The sequence below is a fragment of the Haematobia irritans genome, chromosome 1 (assembly GCF_050003625.1).
Source record: "Haematobia irritans isolate KBUSLIRL chromosome 1, ASM5000362v1, whole genome shotgun sequence".
In the NCBI taxonomy this organism is placed as follows: Eukaryota; Metazoa; Arthropoda; class Insecta; order Diptera; family Muscidae; genus Haematobia; species Haematobia irritans.
The window spans coordinates 104,045,698-104,067,030 of record NC_134397.1 but is presented as its reverse complement, the minus strand read 5'-3'; the positions used below and the strand labels follow the sequence as shown (position 1 = coordinate 104,067,030).

The window sequence follows — 21,333 nt, the reverse complement described above, 5'->3', positions numbered from 1 at the left end:
ATAATTTTCCCGTTCTTTATTTGTCAATATATTTCCACCAGCCGATCCTATTTGCATGAAATGTTTTTTCCATAATTGTTTGTATCTCATAAAATCCAGGCAAGGCCTCGCAAATTTTCCAAATGAAAACATTGTGTCATTTCCATGAAGGTTATTTTATTGGAAGTTAGTAAAGATGCTACAGTTAATGTTAAGCCTGCAGATATCATGATTCGATACATCGGTTAGAAGAATGTTATTTTTGCTTAATGAAGCAGTACATGCAACAACATATTCTTCCAGACAGTTTCCTGCGTCCACTAACGCTAATTTAGTCAAATTTTATCAAAGAGTTAAAGAAGGACAAACCTCACAATAAATTTTTGCAACTTACCAAGGACTTTTTAAAGGATTGGTAAGCTATTACTCGTTTATGAATGCCATTTTTACAAAATAGTCCATCAGTCGTTTATAAACGTCGATTATTTTTTATGAATACGGCAGTTAAATTATTTGGATCTGTCAGAAGATCGATATTGGTGTATTGAAACCAGCATTATTTATTTATCTATTGTATAAATCCGATCGGTTTCTATAAAACGGATTTAGAATGATGGCTTTACACATACTTTTGTAGGACATTTTGTTTTACAAAAATGACATTAAGACAATATCTTCTATAAAGTTTTTTATATGAGTTGAAGATTTACAGCAGCTAACAAGATATGCTAGTGAGTTCATTATAACCGTGTTCATATATTACAAATTTTGTTTATTTACATATTCCGGATAAGTTCGGAAACTGCTCCACCAATTTATTTGCAATTTGCTGGGAAATTAGGGTTCCTCATTTTATTTTGCCGTATTTGGTCAGGGTGGAGAACCTCTTCTTGCCGTACTTTTAATGTAACATTATTCACATTTCCAAATTGCAAATTATTCACAAAATTTTTAGCCAATTACATTTGGGCCTATATTTTTACAAAAGAAAATCCAAATGAAGCATACAGTTTTACTAAACTCACAAAATAGTTCAATATTTCCTTACATATTTACATTTTACTTCAAATGTGCACATCTTGAGCTTCGTATGACATTAAAGACATTCTTGCAATTTTGAACTCCAACTTTTTCCTGCAAACTACAAAATTGTCTCTAACAAGTAAGAAAATTAATTAATGCCTAATACATTTTTTGAATTTATCGAAAAATATTTACTTATTTTTTCTAAAATTTTCTAAAAATAATCCAATTTTTTTTTAATTTATCCAAAATTTTTCTTCCTGGTGGGTTCACTGTTTTTTCGGTGTAGAAAGTACGCTCAGTATGCATTTAAAGTAGGAGAGTTTTTCTTAAAAATATGAAGAGAAAAAATCCGCAATCCGAAATGAAGGGTTATATTTTTTCTGTATGGAAATACTGTTTATCAATAAAATATTTTATTTTATTTCACTTACCCAGAAAGAATTTTACTCCCAAACGATGCACACACAATGGTAGCCAGAAGCTAGTGGGAATACATGCCACTCCAATTATAACCGTATGAAGAAATACTTTTTCATCAATGGTCGAATCACAAGATGTGAATGTACTAAAATAAGAATTGTAATTATTCACATTTTTAATCAATATTAGTGTGTAAGTATAACCTTTTAATGATTTTTCTTTATGTGTATATATTTTTAAGACGCCAATTGGTTAATTCCATTTTGTGCTTGCAGCATACTCTCTCGGCCTATCTTTCTGAACACATATATTTTTATAGGCAATTTCTAAATTAATATATGTTTGCATTCACACATATTATATTAACAAAAATATTATGTCCCAAACATAATATGTTCTAACATATATGTCGTTAACATGTTATGCTAATTTATTAACATTATATATCCTTGCACTTGAAAATAATGTACTAAACATTTGAGTTCCAAACATATAAATTACACGCAGGGAAGGAATATGATCACCTAAAACATGCTTCAAGAGCAAATTGTTATTTTTCGATGATGACCATGTAACATGTTTGTCCCAATTCAATATGATTATACCGGAGATACCAGAGAAAAATGTGAGCATTGTGCAGGATATCGAGCACGCGTTGGAACGGCCTTCAATATCTCACTGAAAGTTGCATGCCCAAGAGGAAAGCCAAGAATGTCTACTCGACTGCCATGGTGGTCAACGGAGTTAAGCAATAAGAAGAAATCCCGAGGGAAGCTCCGTAATAGGACAGTGTCCGCCAGAGCTCTGGAGAATTGGAACGCATACAAGGTGAATATACGGGAATATAAGTGAGAATGAACTAGAAGATGTATTCCTTTCACGCATCAACGCTATTGTAAATCCAGAAGACCCTTATCATCCCACGATATGTATAAATATAAATATGTCCTATTCAAGATCTGTGCGAAACAAAACTGACACGAAAACTGAAAAGAAATTCTGTTTTTGTAAAACTGAACTCCTTACTATTAAATGTAAATTGGTTGATATTCTTCCTGCGAACAATTTTGAGGAATCAATAAATATATTTTACGCAACTTTGAATTCATTCATTGACCCATTAATTCGCATTACTAATTACACTGGTCCGCCCTGGAATAATAATAAATTAAGTAACTTAAAGAATAGGAAACATAAACTTTACAAAAAGTACAACAAAGCTGGCGCAAATTACTCAATCGCTCGTTCGGAATACAGCTTGTGGAAAAGACAATCATACAACAATTATCCATCAAAAATTAATTGAAACTTAATCCAAAATCATTTTACAAATTTGTTAATTCCAAACGTCAATCGAATGTTTATCCAAGAAATCTTCACTATGGTACTGTTGAGGCGGATGATAATGTATCTATATGTAATATGTTTTCCAAGTTCTTTGCAACGACATGCTCCATTAGAAGTTCGAGCAATCTGATGTGTATCCATATAAGATAATGGAACATTCTATACTCTCCACTCCTTTTATATCTCCTAATATTGTGCTGAGTTATATGGAAAATATAACATGTTCTTTTCGTCCGAGGCCTGATGGAATCCCCAGTCACATACTAAAGAATTGTGCTCATTCTCTATCGACTGCTCTTTCTATTCTATTTAACGAATCTTTGCGTACTGGTCTCTTTCCCACTCTGTGGAAGGATTCATTTATCATTCCACTATTTAAAAGTGGAAACAAGTCTGATATTACTAACTACAGAGGCATTGCTAAACTGAGTGCTATTCCAAAACTAATGGAGAATATTATATCTGATATTTTGGTTCATCAAGTCTCCTCTTTACTATCACCCAAACAACATGGCTTCCGTAAATCTTGTTCAACCATAACACATGTCTTGGAACTGACTACTATAAGCAATGAAGTCTTTAGACATCGTTTACAGACTGATGTCGTTTATACTGATTTTAGTAAAGCGTTTGACAAAGTAAATCACTTACTTCTACTGTACAAATTACATCGCATGGGTTTCAGTCATTTAATAGTATCCTGGTTTGACAGTATTTATTTAAATGACCTTCCGTAAGCAATTCGATTTGGTAATACACATGTATGCTGACGATGTTAAAATTATGAAAATTGTTCGAAATAGTGATGGCCAAGCGTTACTTCAATCTGATCTAAATAGCATGTACAACTGGTGTTCTCTAAATATGATGGAACTGAACATAAGGAAATGCAAGCACACCTCTTTTATAGATTGAACCACGTTGATACAAATTACTATATTAATAACAACATACTTGCAACTGTTGAATCCTTTAAGCATCTCGGAATACTGTTGGATCGGAGACTAGATTTTAGATCTCACTTATCTATGACCGTCAATAAATCATATGGATCACTTGGATTTGTCAAACGCTGGAGTAATGAGTTTGCTGACCCATTTGTAACAAGGAATTTGTACACTTCACTTGTGCGTCCAATCCTTGAATATGGATCTGTAATATGGGACCCACAGTATCAAATTCATTGCAAACGTGTTGAATCTGCACAAAAGCAATTTCTACAGTTTTGTTTACGTCGGAACAACTGGACTCCTCAAACCATGCCATCTTACAAGGAAATACTTTCACTTGTTAAATTGGCTACACTGAAAAGTAGACGTACTATGCTGAATATCTGTTTTATGGTTGATGTTTTTAATGGTAGATTTAAATCAGAGTTCCTTCTTAACAGTATCTCATTCAATATACCGTCAAGACCTACTTGTAATTTTGAACTGCCTCGCATTCAGTACTTTCGCACAAACTTTGAAAATCACGATCCTGTTCGCCGATTATGTGAAGAGTTTAATAAATACTATACATATTTTGATCTTTCAGAAAATAAATAAAATAAAAAAAGAAATATAACACTATTATTAAATACTTAGGCATAATATACCATTTGTAAATATTGTAGCATAGCTTTGCTAGTCTGTAAGGATTACTCCATAGATGAATAATAATACAAAAAAAAGAAATGAGAAGGGCTCAGCTCAACTCTTGGAATGATTATTGGAGCAGTGTCGAAGATATGTCGGAGGCTTCCAATCTACGGAAGGTACAGACATCCACCAACTCCGCTCCGGTTTTCATTAAAAGACCGGAGCAGTGATGCCATGCGTAGGGAAAAATCCTTTTTGTAGGGATTTTTTCCTAAAATTACATCTGTAGGGAACAAAGGACAGATTTTTAATTTTTTCTACAAATGTAGGGAATTTTTCCAATCTCCAGAGTTTACTACATTTTGCAACAAGAAGAGTACTTTTCCGTAATATTCCAGATATTTGAAGATCCAACATATATGGTAGTCAAAGCTTCAACTAATGGAAGACGCGATTCACCGTTAACGATGTTATTGTAATGATTTTATTTAGAAAAGTTCAGCGGTAACGTTAAAAGATGTTTTTGCATTGGTATTTAATTACAAATGCGTAAATAGATTTCATTTGCAGGAATAAACGTTTCCATTAAGGTTCATAAACAGGTGATGGCTTCCTCAACTTGGTGACTCTCAATATTTTCTAATACAAATATCACTTGCAGTACATACGCGGATTCGAGTATATAAATGTAGGATTACATATTATTACAATAGTTATTCGAGCCTATTGGACAAGAAAATTAAGGATATTAGTACTACTAAGTTACTGAAAAGAACTTGTCCAATAAGCTCGAATAAGTATTGTAATAATATGTAGTTTAAATGACTTGGACATTAAACTGTCCTGCATTGGTGTCAGGCTAACATAAAAATAGTAAATGTAGGATTTTTATTCCGGAATATCTTCAAAAACTGCGTTACAACTGTTACATTCACAACAGTTTTTAATGTTTTAGAAAAATGTCGTCTAGTGAAGAAAATAAAACCATTCCAACAAATTTTGGAAAATAGCCATTTTGACAAAATTGGCTCACTGTTGAATTAAAGGGTTGGCTAGAGGCGGTCGAAAATGACGATTTTAAATAGCAATGCTTGTGAAAGTCCGAATAAAAATTATAATATTCATATTATTGAACATTTGGTCCCATTATTGAAGGATATAATCCCTGACTATAAATTTTAAAGAAATTGAATTCAATATAAAATATTTTTTATTTTCTTGCCAAATTTGTTCAAATTTAGTACCGTAGGGAAAAAATGTTGGGCGTAGGGAAAAAATATTCAAAAATCTTCCTGGCATCACTGGACCGGAGGCCCATTGAAAAACGTCCAGAGAAGAGACGCTGGAAGTTCTACTGCACACACATTTTCCTGCAAATCAGGCGGCAGAGCCATCTTCTAGCAGTACCATAGAGGCTCTGCGGTCATTTCCTATCGAGGAAATTGTATCGGAATCTAGAATAAAATTGTCCTTTCAAAGCATATATTCCAGGATGGTGGAGGGAAACAAAGTCGTTCACATACCTAAAGCGGGAAATCCTTTCACTCGAATGCGAAGGATTACCGACCAATCGGCTTATCCTCATTCCTTTTTAAGACTCTGGAGGTGTTGATAGATATTTGTCATGGAACTATCACCGATTCAAGATTGCTCTCGAAACAACAAGGAGGAGTTATATCTATCTCTTCTTTGGAATGTTGCTATAAACAACCTTCTGGTTTCCCAAAAAAAAAAAAAAACAAAACGGATAAAAGTGGTGACATACGCAGATGATGTGGCTCCATCAGTCAGGGGTATATTCCCATCCACAATTAGAGATATTATAGGGAGAGCCATCCAGATGACTAAGAAATGGGCAAGGGAGAATGGTGTAGGGGGGAATACTGCAAAGACAGAACAAGTCATGTACTGCCAAATACGCAAAAGCCCACGGTTAAGCCCATCTCCTTACGTGGTTTTAAAATTCCCTTTGGTGAGTGTGCAAACTACATTGGCTTAATATTGAAGAAAGAGTGAGGAAAGCCACGGTAGCATTGTACTCGTGCAGAAAGGCACTAGGGGAAAAGTGGGGACTAAAATCGAAAATTGTGTGCCAAATGCGGTGGAAACCGCATTTCGGTTTCGCCAGAGCGTGGAGTACACAAATTGTATGGACAAGTGGGTTTAGGAGTACAGTCGACTCCGCTTTAGCGCAATGCGCTTTACTGAAAAACCTCGGACAACTGAAATCGATCGCATTCCCCAGTTGTTTTTTCTGTCCATTTCATTTAAATTACTCCGCTTTAGTGAAACTCCGCTTAACTGAAAAAATCGGATTACTGAAAAGTTTTTTGTGTTCAAATGAGTTTCGTCACATTAGTATGACTTCGCTTTACTGAAAATGCTACATTCTCGCTATTGAGAGAGAGTACATTTTCTTCTCCGTATTGAGAACGCTTTATTTCAAGTGAAGATGGCACTTTCAAAACAGTTTAAATCACTCTGTAAATAAAATCAACTGAAAGGTAAAATTGTAGATGGCACACACACGGAATCAAACACCTTGTTTTTATTATTTTATGTACATAGCATTGGTCATAAGTTCGGTTAACTGAAATTGAGTGGATTTTTTTCCAGTTATACGGAGTCCGCTTTACTGAAACTTTTTCAGTTATCCGAAGTTCGCATTACTGGAAGTTTTTTTCAGTTATCCGTAGTCCGCTTTAGCAAAAACTTCGGATAACTGAAATTAAATGGCTGCATTTTTAACGTTTCAGTAAAGCGGAGTCGACTGTATATTCTAAAAATAACGAAAATATTACCTCATCACTAAACACTGCTTTTCAGGCTGAACTATTAGCAATAAAAGAGGTGACAAAAGCCAACCTGTAATAAAATCCTCCAACTCGGTGTTCCTTAACTCCAAAACGGCCATCGACTGGCGTAAATCTCTCAACGAGATGGCTGAGCAAAAACTATTGGAGCGAAGTATAATGACTACAGCATGAGCTATCATGATGAAAAGGAATCAATTAGACACTTCTTGTGTTAGGTTAGGTGGCAGTCCTGCATTTTGTGTAAGGCGTAAGCGAATTTTAGGAGCATGCAGCTTCTAATTATTTGCGGACCTGGAAAATGCTAACTTAAGATGTCTGCTAATGTTTTTGGAAAATTGGTTCAACAGAAGGAAATAATCGGATGGGTCAACGGTTAAAACTAGAACTACATATTCGTAATAGGTAGTTTCAGTTAATGTAGTATCACAATGGACTGAATTATAAAGGGTGATTCTTTTGAGGTTAGGATTTTCATGCATTAGTATTTGACAGATCACGTGGGATTTCAGACATGGTGTCAAAGAGAAAGATGCTCAGTATGCTTTGACATTTCATCATGAATAGACGAACGATCTGCCACAACGTCGAATTTTCAGTGAATGGGCCCTAGAAAAGTTGGCAGAAAATCCGCTTTTTTATCGACAAATTTTGTTCAGCGATGAGGCTCATTTCTGGTTGAATGGCTACGTAAATAAGCAAAATTGCCGCATTTGGAGTGAAGAGCAACCAGAAGCCGTTCAAGAACTGCCCATGCATCCCGAAAAATGCACTGTTTGGTGTGGTTTGTACGCTGGTGGAATCATTGGACCGTATTTTTTCAAAGATGCTGTTGGACGCAACGTTACGGTGAATGGCGATCGCTATCGTTCGATGCTAACAAACTTTTTGTTGCCAAAAATGGAAGAACTGAACTTGGTTGACATGTGGTTTCAACAAGATGGCGCTACATGCCACACAGCTCGCGATTCTATGGCCATTTTGAGGGAAAACTTCGGAGAACAATTCATCTCAAGAAATGGACCGGTAAGTTGGCCACCAAGATCATGCGATTTGACGCCTTTAGACTATTTTTTGTGGGGCTACGTCAAGTCTAAAGTCTACAGAAATAAGCCAGCAACTATTCCAGCTTTGGAAGACAACATTTCCGAAGAAATTCGGGCTATTCCGGCCGAAATGCTCGAAAAAGTTGCCCAAAATTGGACTTTCCGAATGGACCACCTAAGACGCAGCCGCGGTCAACATTTAAATGAAATTATCTTCAAAAAGTAAATGTCATGGACCAATCTAACGTTTCAAATAAAGAACCGATGAGATTTTGCAAATTTTATGCGTTTTTTTTTTTTTTTAAAGTTATCAAGCTCTTAACAAATCACCCTTTACATATATACATACTAGCGAGGAATTATACATATATACATACATTGAGGAATATTTTGCGTTAACTTAGTCAACTATATCCTTCGTGCTGAAAACAAATTCGAAAAGATTTGAATTCTTTTAAACAAATCGGACTACTGATTTTTCGTTTATAGGTACAAATACGGCGGGAGAGGGTGTACCTTCTTCTATATTTCTTGTGAATTTTAAGTGTGGTTTGTCAAGGAAAGGTATCCTTCTCCTCAACATATCTGAAAATTAAGCACTATATTATAATAACATACAAAGAATTACTGTTTCCCATCCAATAAATCGGAAAAAGCAAAAATAGTAAAAAATTTTACCACATTAACATTTGCTAAAATGTTGGAAAATGATGCATCATCTACGTTGGCTGCCAATTTCATGTAAATTTAAGTTCTTTACTAAAAAGAAGTCTGGCAGAAGCCTGAGCAAAAATCATAAAATTAGGTACCGAGTTCCCATTTACGGACAACCCTCTAGTTTCAGTTTAATAAAAAAAAAAAAACGGACAAAAGTGAACCCTCCCCAACCTTCGCTCCACTCCGACCTGATATCGGACTATCACGTACCCTATATTAATTTCGCAACTACTCAATGGTCCCTATAAATTCTATCGAAGTAAATCGACAAAGTTTATTTCAATTTTGTTCAATATTGTTTTAAAGGGACGTCACTTTCCCCGATACAATATCGACAAACACCGTAGTGAATAGCACCCCTAACCTTCCCAGAAAATTCTTGAAACTTTCCTTCAAGTGTGGGGCAAGGAAGGTTGCCTCTTCGTTCATAACCTTCCCCCACTGCACCCTCAAAAAAAATCGCTTCTCTAACATATGTTCCAAACATATTTTGCAGGAAGCACATATATTATTGGATACCGCCGAAACATTAATATGTTTGTTTTATGTGAGCATATTATATGTTTGGAAGCATTTTGAGTCCAAAAATAGTATATGCTTGGAAGAATTCCCCAAAGAAGATTGTGTTCATTCCCTCACATAATTTTCACTTCCACGAAATTTTTTAGTTCTTCGCATCTTTTTCTGTAATACAAATATGTCGGTTTTTTTCGGTTTCTCTTGGTTCCGAATGTCTATTCTCTTTATTCCGAATACTCCTTCTAATATTCAAATTAAATAATATTTAGACTTAAGCATATTAAATTTTTGGCCTTATCATGAAACAGTTTTCCGAAACAACATACAATCGGTTTCACAGAAATTGCTCTCATTTCATTCTCTCGCTGTGTTATGTTGATACTTTTTAATCAACCCTCCCGGTTTCCATCTCTATTTCTTTCTCTATACTAAGCAGTCCATCTCTCTCTGTCGCTCTCTGAATAAAGTATCACAACATATATATGTTTACTCGAAATTTGTAAATTTATATATGTTTACATTCACACATATTATTTTTATGAAACATTCATGCCCCAAACATAATATATTCTAACATATTAACATATGTGTCCCAAACATTTTGTGTTAGTTTAGGAACATTACATGTTTGCACTTAAATATATTGTGTTTAAAAATTGTGCCCGAAACACATTTTGTTTATATCCGAACATATGAAAAACATATTTTTCTAACAGTGTGCCTATGCAAATTTCACGAAAACTTAAGAATTGTTGTTTTTTTTTTGCAGTTTTAGAGGAGGACCTCCTCCCCGACTAAATATCGAAAAGTGATGTAGCGTATCTTTTATAAACGTCCCAGAAAATGTCAAGCTAATTATAAGCCTAAAAGGGCGGCCTCTCTTCCGTCCAAATATCATAAAATCAGGTATCAACTATTAATATCGTAACCTCTCCCCATTCCTCTGTAAATTTCAAGTAACTCGGTAAAAGTTTAATTGTTTCTCTGTATGTACTTAAGAGAGGCGGATGTCTCCCTATGCCCTTTTATTTTTATTAAAAAATCGAGAACCTGATATAAATTTCATAACCCATTTTTTTCCGTAAAATTTCAGTCGGGGGAGTTTAGTTTTGTTTGTACTTTCAAACAAAAAAATTCTGGCAAAGGGGTGGTCCCCCTCCCCGACCAAATATCGAAAAATAATAGCGGATTTTTATCTAGATGCCAACCCTAACATTCAATGAAAATTTCAAGCAAATCGCATAATTTTGTTCCAAGTTTCAAAAAGTAAGGCAAGGGGGAGGTCCCCCTCCCCATCCACATATGAAATCATCGGGTACCCCATATTAATTCCATAACCTCACCACATGTTCTCTGCAAATCTCAGATAATTTAGAGAATTTTAGTTTTTTCACTGTACTTTAAAAAAAAGTTGAACAAAGGGGAGGCCCCCCTCCGCAACCAAATATCGAAATACCCAGTAAGGAATGTCTAAAGTCGGGCGGGGCCGACTATATTATACCCTGCACCACTTTTTAGATCTAAATTTTCGATACCATATCACATCCGTCAAATGTGTTGGGGGCTATATATAAAGGTTTGTCCCAAATAGATACATTTAAATATCACTCGATCTGGCAGAATTTGATAGACTTCTTCAAAATCTATAGACTCAAAATTTAAGTCGGCTAATGCACTAGGGTGGAACACAATGTTAGTAAAAAACCAGTAAGGAAAGTCTAAAGTCGGGCGGGGCCGACTATATTATACCCTGCACCACTTTGTAGATCTAAATTTTCGATACCATATTACATCCGTCAAATGTGTTGGGGGCTATATATAAAGGTTTGTCCCAAATACATATATTTAAATATCACTCGATCTGGAAGAATTTGATAGACTTCTACAAAATCTATAGACTCAAAATTTAAGTCGGCTAATGCACTAGGGTGGAACACAATGTTAGTAAAAAAATATGGGAAACGTTTAAATCTGAAGCAATTTTAAGGAAACTTCGAAAAAATTTATTTATGATTTATCGCTCGATATATATGTATCAGAATTTTAGGAAAATTAGAGTCATTTTTACAACTTTTCGACTAAGCAGTGGCGATTTTACAAGGAAAATGTTGGTATTTTGACCATTTTTGTCGAAATCAGAAAAACATATGTATGGGAGCTATATCTAAATCTGAACCGATTTCAACCAAATTTTGCACGCATAGCTACAATGCTAATTTTACTCCCTGTGCAAAATTTCAACTAAATCGGAGTTAAAAATTGGCCTCTGTGGTCATATGAGTGTAAATCGGGCGAAAGCTTTATATGGGAGACATATACAAATCTGAACCGATTTCAAGCAAATTTGGCACGCATAGTTACAAAGCTAATTCTACTCCCTATGCAAAATTTCAGCTAAATCGGAGCAAAAAATTGGCCTCTGTGGGCAAATGAGTGTAAATCGGGCGAAAGCTATATATGGGAGCTATATCTAAATCTGAACCGATTTTGCTGATATTTGGCAAGTTTTTCGAGACTCATAAAATATTCGGATGTACGGAATTTGAGGAAGATCGGTTGATATACACGCCAATTATGACCAGATCGGTGAAAAATATATATGGCAGCTATATCTAAATCTGAACCGATTTTTTTCCAAAATCAATAGGGATCGTCTTTGAGCCGAAACAGGACCCTATACCAAATTTTAGGACAATCGGACTAAAACTGCGAGCTGTACTTTGCACACAAAAATACATCAACAGACAGACAGACAGACGGACAGACAGACGGACCTCGCTAAATCGACTCAGAATTTAATTCTAAGCCGATCCGTATACTAAAAGGTTGGTCTATGATTACTCCTTCTTGGCTGTTTATTCTTCATGATTTTTTTTATTTGTTTTGACAAAATAAAATAAATCTCCAATAGAATAAAATTAAAATCTGCTGCTCTTTTCATTCTTTCTATATTGCAGAAAATCCAAAGGTGGTAATTCATATGTCAGGTATTGAATGGCACGCGCAAGAACATTTCGCTTGCGTATGCTATTCAAGCTACCAGCCAAATAATATGAAACTCAACACCAGTCATTGGCTTCATATGGAAAAAGAATTTAACTGCAGCATAAGCAATTCCGGCAAATAATTCGACTATGTTATTTTTCTTTTACTTTTTGTTGTTATTACTACTTACTTGTATTTAGTATATAAGGCTGAATAAATTTAATAAAGATGATCACTACGATTAAACCTCTTGGTGTTTCAATTGGCGTGATTATATTCTTTCTTGGTGTACCACCGAGTAAAGAATTTTAAACTCCCCTTAAAAGAAAGTTCTGGTGCACTACCAGGACTGTCATTAAACCATTTATTCTGGTGTACCACCAGAATATCCGCTGAGCAAATGCGCTCATGCACTAACATACAAATGCACAAACTTATTATACCCTGTACCACAGTAGTGGTGAAGGGTATAAATATGGGAAAGGTTTAAATCTGAAGCAATTTTAAGGAAACTTCGAAAAAGTTTATATATGATTTGTCGCTTGATATATATGTATTAGAAGTTTAGGAAAATGAGAGTCATTTTTACAACTTTTCGACTAAGCAGTGGCGATTTTACAAGGAAATATGTTGGTATTTTGACCATTTTTGTCGAAATCAGAAAAACATATATATGGGAGCTATATCTAAATCTGAACCGATTTCAACCAAATTTGGCACGCATAGCTACAATGCTAATTTTACTACCTGTGCAAAATTTCAACTAAATCGGAGTTAAAAATTGGCCTCTGTGGTCATATGAGTGTAAATCGGGCGAAAGCTTTATATGGGAGATATATCCAAATCTGAACCGATTTCAAGCAAATTTGGCACGCATAGTTACAACGCTAATTCTACTCCCTATGCAAAATTTCAGCTAAATCGGAGCAAAAAATTGGCCTCTGTGGGCAAATGAGTGTAAATCGGGCGAAAGCTATATATGGGAGCTATATCTAAATCTGAACCGATTTTGCTGATATTTTGCAAGTTTTTCGAGACTCATAAAATATTCGGATGTACGGAATTTGAGGAAGATCGGTTAATATACACGCCAATTATGACCAGATCGGTGAAAAATATATATGGCAGCTATATCTAAATCTGAACCGATTTTTTCCAAAATCACTAGGGATCGTCTTTGAGCCGAAACCAAATTTTAGGACAATCGGACTAAAACTGCGAGCTGTACTTTGCACACAAAAATACATCAACAGACAGACGGACAGACAGACAGACGGACATCGCTAAATCGACTCAGAATTTAATTCTAAGCCGATCCGTATACTAAAAGGTTGGTCTATGATTACTCCTTCTTGGCGTTACATACAAATGCACAAACTTATTATACCCTGTACCACAGTAGTGGTGAAGGGTATAAATATGGGAAACGTTTAAATCTGAAGCAATTTTAAGGAAACTTCGAAAAAGTTTATTTATGATTTATTGCTCGATATATATGTATTAGAAGTTTAGGAAAATTAGAGTCATTTTTACAACTTTTCGACTAAGCAGTGGCGATTTTACAAGGAAAATGTTGGTATTTTGACCATTTTTGTCGAAATCAGAAAAACATATATATGGGAGCTATATCTAAATCTGAACCGATTTCAACCAAATTTGGCACGCATAGCTACAATGCTAATTTTACTCCCTGTGCAAAATTTCAACTAAATCGGAGTTAAAAATTGGCCTCTTTGGTCATATGGGTGTAAATCGGGCGAAAGCTTTATATTGGAGATATATCCAAATCTGAACCGATTTCAAGCAAATTTGGCACGCATAGTTACAACGCTAATTCTACTCCCTATGCAAAATTTCAGCTAAATCGGAGCAAAGAATTGGCCTCTGTGGGCAAATGAGTGTAAATCGGGCGAAAGCTATATATGGGAGCTATATCTAAATCTGAACCGATTTTGCTGATATTTTGCAAGTTTTTCGAGACTCATAAAATATTCGGATGTACGGAATTTGAGGAAGATCGGTTGATATACACGCCAATTATGACCAAATCGGTGAAAAATATATATGGCAGCTATATCTAAATCTGAACCGATTTTTTCCAAAATCAATAGGGATCGTCTTTGAGCCGAAACAGTACCCTATACCAAATTTTAGGACAATCGGACTAAAACTGCGAGCTGTACTTTGCACACAAAAATACATCAACAGACAGACAGACAGACAGACGGACATCGCTAAATCGACTCAGAATTTAATTCTAAGCCGATCCGTATACTAAAAGGTTGGTCTATGATTACTCCTTCTTGGCGTTACATACAAATGCACAAAATTATTATACCCCGTACCACAGTAGTGGTGAAGGGTATAAATATGGGAAACGTTTAAATCTGAAGCAATTTTAAGGAAACTTCGAAAAAGTTTATTTATGATTTATCGCTCGATATATATGTATTAGAAGTTTAGGAAAATTAGAGTCACTTTTACAACTTTTCGACTAAACAGTGGCGATTTTACAAGGAAAATGTTGGTATTTTGACCATTTTTGTCGAAATCAGAAAAACATATATATGGGAGCTATATCTAAATCTGAACCGATTTCAACCAAATTTGGCACGCATAGCTACAATGCTAATTTTACTCCCTGTGCAAAATTTCAACTAAATCGGAGTTAAAAATTGGCCTCTGTGGTCATATGAGTGTAAATCGGGCGAAAGCTTTATATGGGAGATATATCCAAATCTGAACCGATTTCAAGAAAATTTGGCACGCATAGTTACAACGCTAATTCTACTCCCTATGCAAAATTTCAGCTAAATCGGAGCAAAAAATTGGCCTCTGTGGGCAAATGAGTGTAAATCGGGCGAAAGCTATATATGGGAGCTACATCTAAATCTGAATCGATTTTGCTGATATTTTGCAAGTTTTTCGAGACTCATAAAATATTCGGATGTACGGAATTTGAGGAAGATCGGTTGATATACACGCCAATTATGACCAGATCGGTGAAAAATATGTATGGCAACTATATCTAAATCTGAACCGATTTTTTTCCAAAATCAATAGGGATCGTCTTTGAGCCGAAACAGGACCCTATACCAAATTTTAGGACAATCGGACTAAAACTGCGAGCTGTACTTTGCACACAAAAATACATCAACAGACAGACAGACAGACAGACAGACAGACAGACAGACAGACAGACAGACAGACGGACAGACAGACAGACGGACATCGCTAAATCGACTCAGAATTTAATTCTAAGCCGATCCGTATACTAAAAGGTTGGTCTATTATTACTCCTTCTTGGCGTTACATACAAATGCACAAACTTATTATACCCTGTACCACAGTAGTGGTGAAGGGTATAAATATGGGAAACGTTTAAATCTGAAGCAATTTTAAGGAAACTTCGAAAAAGTTTATTTATGATTTATCGCTCGATATATATGTATTAGAAGTTTAGGAAAATTAGAGTCATTTTTACAACTTTTCGACTAAGCAGTGGCGATTTTACAAGGAAAATGTTGGTATTTTGACCATTTTTGTCGAAATCAGAAAAACATATATATGGGAGCTATATCTAAATCTGAACCGATTTCAACCAAATTTGGCACGCATAGCTAGAATGCTAATTTTACTCCCTGTGCAAAATTTCAACTAAATCGGAGTTAAAAATTGGCCTCTGTGGTCATATGAGTGTAAATCGGGCGAAAGCTTTATATGGGAGATATATCCAAATCTGAACCGATTTCAAGAAAATTTGGCACGCATAGTTACAACGCTAATTCTACTCCCTATGCAAAATTTCAGCTAAATCGGAGCAAAAAATTGGCCTCTGTGGGCAAATGAGTGTAAATCGGGCGAAAGCTATATATGGGAGCTATATCTAAATCTGAACCGATTTTGCTGATATTTTGCAAGTTTTTCGAGACTCATAAAATATTCGGATGTACGGAATTTGAGGAAGATCGGTTGATATACACGCCAATTATGACCAGATCGGTGAAAAATATATATGGCAGCTATATCTAAATCTGAACCGATTTTTTCCAAAATCAATAGGGATCGTCTTTGAGCCGAAACAGTACCCTATACCAAATTTTAGGACAATCGGACTAAAACTGCGAGCTGTACTTTGCACACAAAAATACACCAACAGACAGACAGACAGACAGACGGACATCGCTAAATCGACTCAGAATTTAATTCTAAGCCGATCCGTATACTAAAAGGTTGGTCTATTATTACTCCTTCTTGGCGTTACATACAAATGCACAAACTTATTATACCCTGTACCACAGTAGTGGTGAAGGGTATAAATATGGGAAACGTTTAAATCTGAAGCAATTTTAAGGAAACTTCGGAAAAGTTTATTTATGATTTATCGCTCGATATATATGTATTAGAAGTTTAGGAAAATTAGAGTCATTTTTACAACTTTTCGACTAAGCAGTGGCGATTTTACAAGGAAAATGTTGGTATTTTGACCATTTTTGTCGAAATCAGAAAAACATATATATGGGAGCTATATCTAATTCTGAACCGATTTCAACCAAATTTGGCACGCATAGCTACAATGCTAATTTTTCTCCCTGTGCAAAATTTCAACTAAATCGGAGTTAAAAATTGGCCTCTGTGGTCATATGAGTATAAATCGGGCGAAAGCTTTATATGGGATATATATCCAAATCTGAACCGATTTCAAGCAAATTTGGCACGCATAGTTACAACGCTAATTCTACTCCCTATGCAAAATTTCAGCTAAATCGGAGCAAAAAATTGGCCTCTGTGGGCAAATTAGTGTAAATCGGGCGAAAGCTATATATGGGAGCTATATCTAAATCTGAACCGATTTTGCTGATATTTGGCGAGTTTTTCGAGACTCATAAAATATTCGGATGTACGGAATTTGGGGAAGATCGGTTGATATACACGCCAATTATGACCAGATCGGTGGAAAATATATATGGCAGCTATATCTAAATCTGAACCGATTTTTTCCAAAATCAATAGGGATCGTCTTTGAGCCGAAACAGGACCCTATACCAAATTTTAGGACAATCGGACTAAAACTGCGAGCTGTACTTTGCACACAAAAATACATCAACAGACAGACAGACAGACATACAGACAGACAGACGGACATCGCTAAATCGACTCAGAATTTAATTCTAAGCCGATCCGTATACTAAAAGGTTGGTCTATGATTACTCCTTCTTGGCGCTACATACAAATGCACAAACTTATTATACCCTGTACCACAGTAGTGGTGAAGGGTATAAAAAGTAGCGAATCTTTGTCTAGATGCCAACCCCAATCTTCAATGAAAATTTCAAGCAAATCGGTCAACTTTGGTCCAATTTTCAAAAAGTCCGACGAAGGGGAGGTCCCCCTCCGCGACCAAGTGTCAAAAAATGAGGTACCCTATTTTCACCACATGAACGCCCCCTACGATCTCTGAAAGTTTCAAGTAAATCGGTTCAGCCGTTTCGGAGCCAACTCGGAACATACAAACAAACAAACAAATAAACATCGATTGAATTTTATATATATAGATTAATCATACTGCCAACACTTTAAGGCATTCAAGCAAGAAAAGCTTTTCTTTATTAGTACTACTAGCGTAACCCGGGCCGCTTCGCTGCGCCTTCCGAAGCATATTTGGAGGAATATTTTGCGTTAACTTAGTCAACTATATCCTTCGTGCTGAAAACAAATTCGAAAAGATTTGAATTCTTTTAAACAAATCGGACTACTGATTTTTCGTTTATAGGAACAAATACGGCGGGAGAGGGTGTACCTTCTTCTACATTTCTTGTGAATTTTAAGTGTGGTTTGTCAAGGAAAAAGCGAAAATAGTAAAAAATTTTACCACATTAACATTTGCTAAAATGTTGGAAAATGATGCACCCTCTACGTTGGCTGCCAATTTCATGTAAATTTAAGTTCTTTACTAAAAAGAAGTCTGGCAGAAGCCTGAGCAAAAATCATAAAATTAGGTACCGAGTTCCCATTTACGGACAACCCTCTAGTTTCAGTTTAATAAAAAAAAAAACGGACAAAAGTGAACCCTCCCCCACCTTCGCTCCACTCCGACCTGATATCGGACTATCACGTACCCTATATTAATTTCGCAACTACTCAATGGTCCCTATAAATTCTATCGAAGTAAATCGACAAAGTTTATTTAAATATTGTTCAATATTGTTTTAAAGGGACGTCACTTTCCCCGATACAATATCGACAAACACCGTAGTGAATAGCAGCCCTAACCTTCCCAGAAAATTCTTGAAACTTTCCTTCAAGTGTGGGGCAAGGAAGGTTGCCTCTTCGTTTATAACCTTCCCTCACTGCCTATGCAAATTTCAAGAAAACTTAAGAATTGTTGTTTTTTTTGCAGTTTTAGAGGAGGACCTCCTCCCCGACTAAATATCGAAAAGTGATGTAGTGTATCTTTTATAAACGTCCCAGAAAATATCAAGCTAATTATAAGCCTAAAAGGGCGGCCTCTCTTCCGTCCAAATATCATAAAATCAGGTATCAACTATTAATATCGTAACCTCTCCCCATTCCTCTGTAAATTTCAAGTAACTCGGTAAAAGTTTAATTGTTTCTCTGTATGTACTTAAGAGAAGCGGATGTCTCCCTATGCCCTTTTATTTTTATTAAAAAATCGAGAACCTGATATAAATTTCATAACCCATTTTTTCCGTAAAATTTCAGTCGGGGGAGTTTAGTTTTGTTTGTACTTTCAAACAAAAAAATTCTGGCAAAGGGGTGGTCCCCCTCCCCGACCAAATATCGAAAAATAATAGCGGATTTTTATCTAGATGCCAACCCTAACATTCAATGAAAATTTCAAGCAAATCGCATAATTTTGTTCCAAGTTTCAAAAAGTAGGGCAAGGGGGAGGTCCCCCTCCCCATCCACATATGAAATCAACGGGTACCCCATATTAATTCCATAACCTTACCACATGTTCTCTGCAAATCTCAGATAATTTAGAGAATTTTAGTTTTTTCACTGTACTTTAAAAAAAAGTTGAACAAAGGGGAGGCCCACTCCGCAACCAAATATCGAAATAAAAAGTAGTGAATCTTTGTCTAGATGCCAACCCCAATCTTCAATGAAAATTTCAAGCAAATCGGTCAACTTTGGTCCAGTTTTCAAAAAGTCCGACGAAGGGGAGGTACCCCTCCGCGACCAAGTGTCAAAAATGAGGTACCCTATTTTCACCACATGAACGCCCCCTACGATCTCTGAAAGTTTCAAGTAAATCGGTTCAGCCGTTTCGGAGCCAACTCGGAACATACAAACAAACAAATAAACAAACATAGATTGAATTTTATATATATAGATAAGCCTATTTTCTCTCGCTTCACCTTTCTTTTTATCTCCTTTTTCTGAACTCTCTCTAATGGTTAATTATAAGCTCAAATGATTACACTAAAACACTTTGAATTCTGTCCTCAAGCCGGTAAGCAGCTACAATACACCAATAAACTGTGAACTACATTGAAATCTGAAACCTGTCCTTTTTTTATTTCTTTTGTTCTCTTACTTGGCATATTTTTACGATTCTTGAGCTGCACTAAAATAAATACAGTCCACTTACAGAAGGTCGAATCAGGAAATTGTACATGGTCCTTCTTGAACCGGCAAAAGAACTGGTAAAAAGTTAACAACTGTTTGGATTACGTCCACTGTTAAAAATTTCTATCACTCCAATCACTTACAAAAGGAAAATGGATCGAAGGTAGGTGAGATTTATTTTTTATGTGAATGGTTAAAAAGGTTGTGTTGAAGCTAAAATTTTGCTTACGGAATTTCAACTACTGTTTCAAATAAGGAAATCAAATTTTACAAATTTATTTCCTGGAAATAACGATTCCGCCAATTCAAATTTGTTTCTCCATATCAGAACGATTCAAATCGCTTGAAGAAAGCTTTTTACGATAGCGAATTAAAAGATTACTCTTTTGTATTTTTACGAAATACAAATCGAAACTTAAGTACAAAGCAGGGCTGCCAATAAAATTTCAAGAAAAATCATCACTTTTTTCGATAAAAATCGTCATAATCGGCACTTGCATTTTACAAATCGTCAAAAAATCGGCAATATTAATAATATTAAAATTAAACGTATTTTTTGGGTAAACTAAAAACAAAATATATAAAGAAATCAGTTTTGTCCACAAATAACATTACCATAAAAATCATTTTTTTGTTAAACAAAAATATTTCGTAATTTTTTTTTTATAAAAAATCTATTTTTCTGAAATATTGTTATTAATTGAGTAACATTTTTAATTATATATTTTGAAATTAAAGAAAAAGTCTCATGTTTTCCAAAACAGGTGATTTTTTATGGTGGTTATTTTTTATACTGTACTAGAATTTTATCATAATTAGTAAAAGTTTCTATTGCATATTCTGTGTAAATCATTATCAATTTTAATATTAAAACAATTTGAGTTATTTCATTTTAGGTTGTTTTAGTTTTTGCTTAAAAATGTCTACGTTTGCTGTGGAGTTTGGAAGAATCATGGTTATTTGTACGAATTTTGACAAAACTCGAAAAGCCAAAGTACTCCACGTTCTGTTTCCGAATTTTTTCCCAACATTTTTCAAATTTATTTTAATATTTTCAAAAATTTCTCCAAAATTTAAAAATGTAAGCTCCATAAACTATGTGTCTAATATCGTTAAAATCGGAAAAAAATCGGAGTTGTCCATTTTGTGAGTGAAAAATCGTCAAAATGCCGATAAATCGGCAAAATTGGCAGCCCTGGTACAAAGTCCAAAAATTGCTTTTGTTCTTTGAGTGCTTGTCACATTGATAATAAGGGAGGAGATGAAATTAGTCTTTCCTGATATCTCTTTTTTCTAACGGGTACAATT

The 21,333-nt window shown here is 35.2% G+C and overlaps 1 protein-coding gene across 13 annotated transcripts in view; it reads right to left on the bottom strand.

The window, feature by feature from the left end:
• LOC142221528 (synaptic vesicle glycoprotein 2B-like) overlaps nucleotides 1–21,333 on the bottom strand; it is a 935,546-nt gene that overhangs the window by 199,723 nt on the left and 714,490 nt on the right. For 11 of the 13 annotated variants that reach the window (XR_012718091.1, XR_012718090.1, XM_075291280.1 and 8 more), the window contains one exon: nucleotides 1,437–1,570. Coding sequence is in view for 10 of the 13 variants with exons in the window: in XM_075291280.1 (XP_075147395.1) it covers nucleotides 1,437–1,570 (134 nt within the window). In the remaining 3 variants the exon portion in view is untranslated. Of the gene's footprint in view, nucleotides 1–927; nucleotides 1,331–1,436; nucleotides 1,571–21,333 lie in introns of those variants that run through there. The other 2 variants (XR_012718092.1, XM_075291289.1) reach the window with 2 other exon arrangements.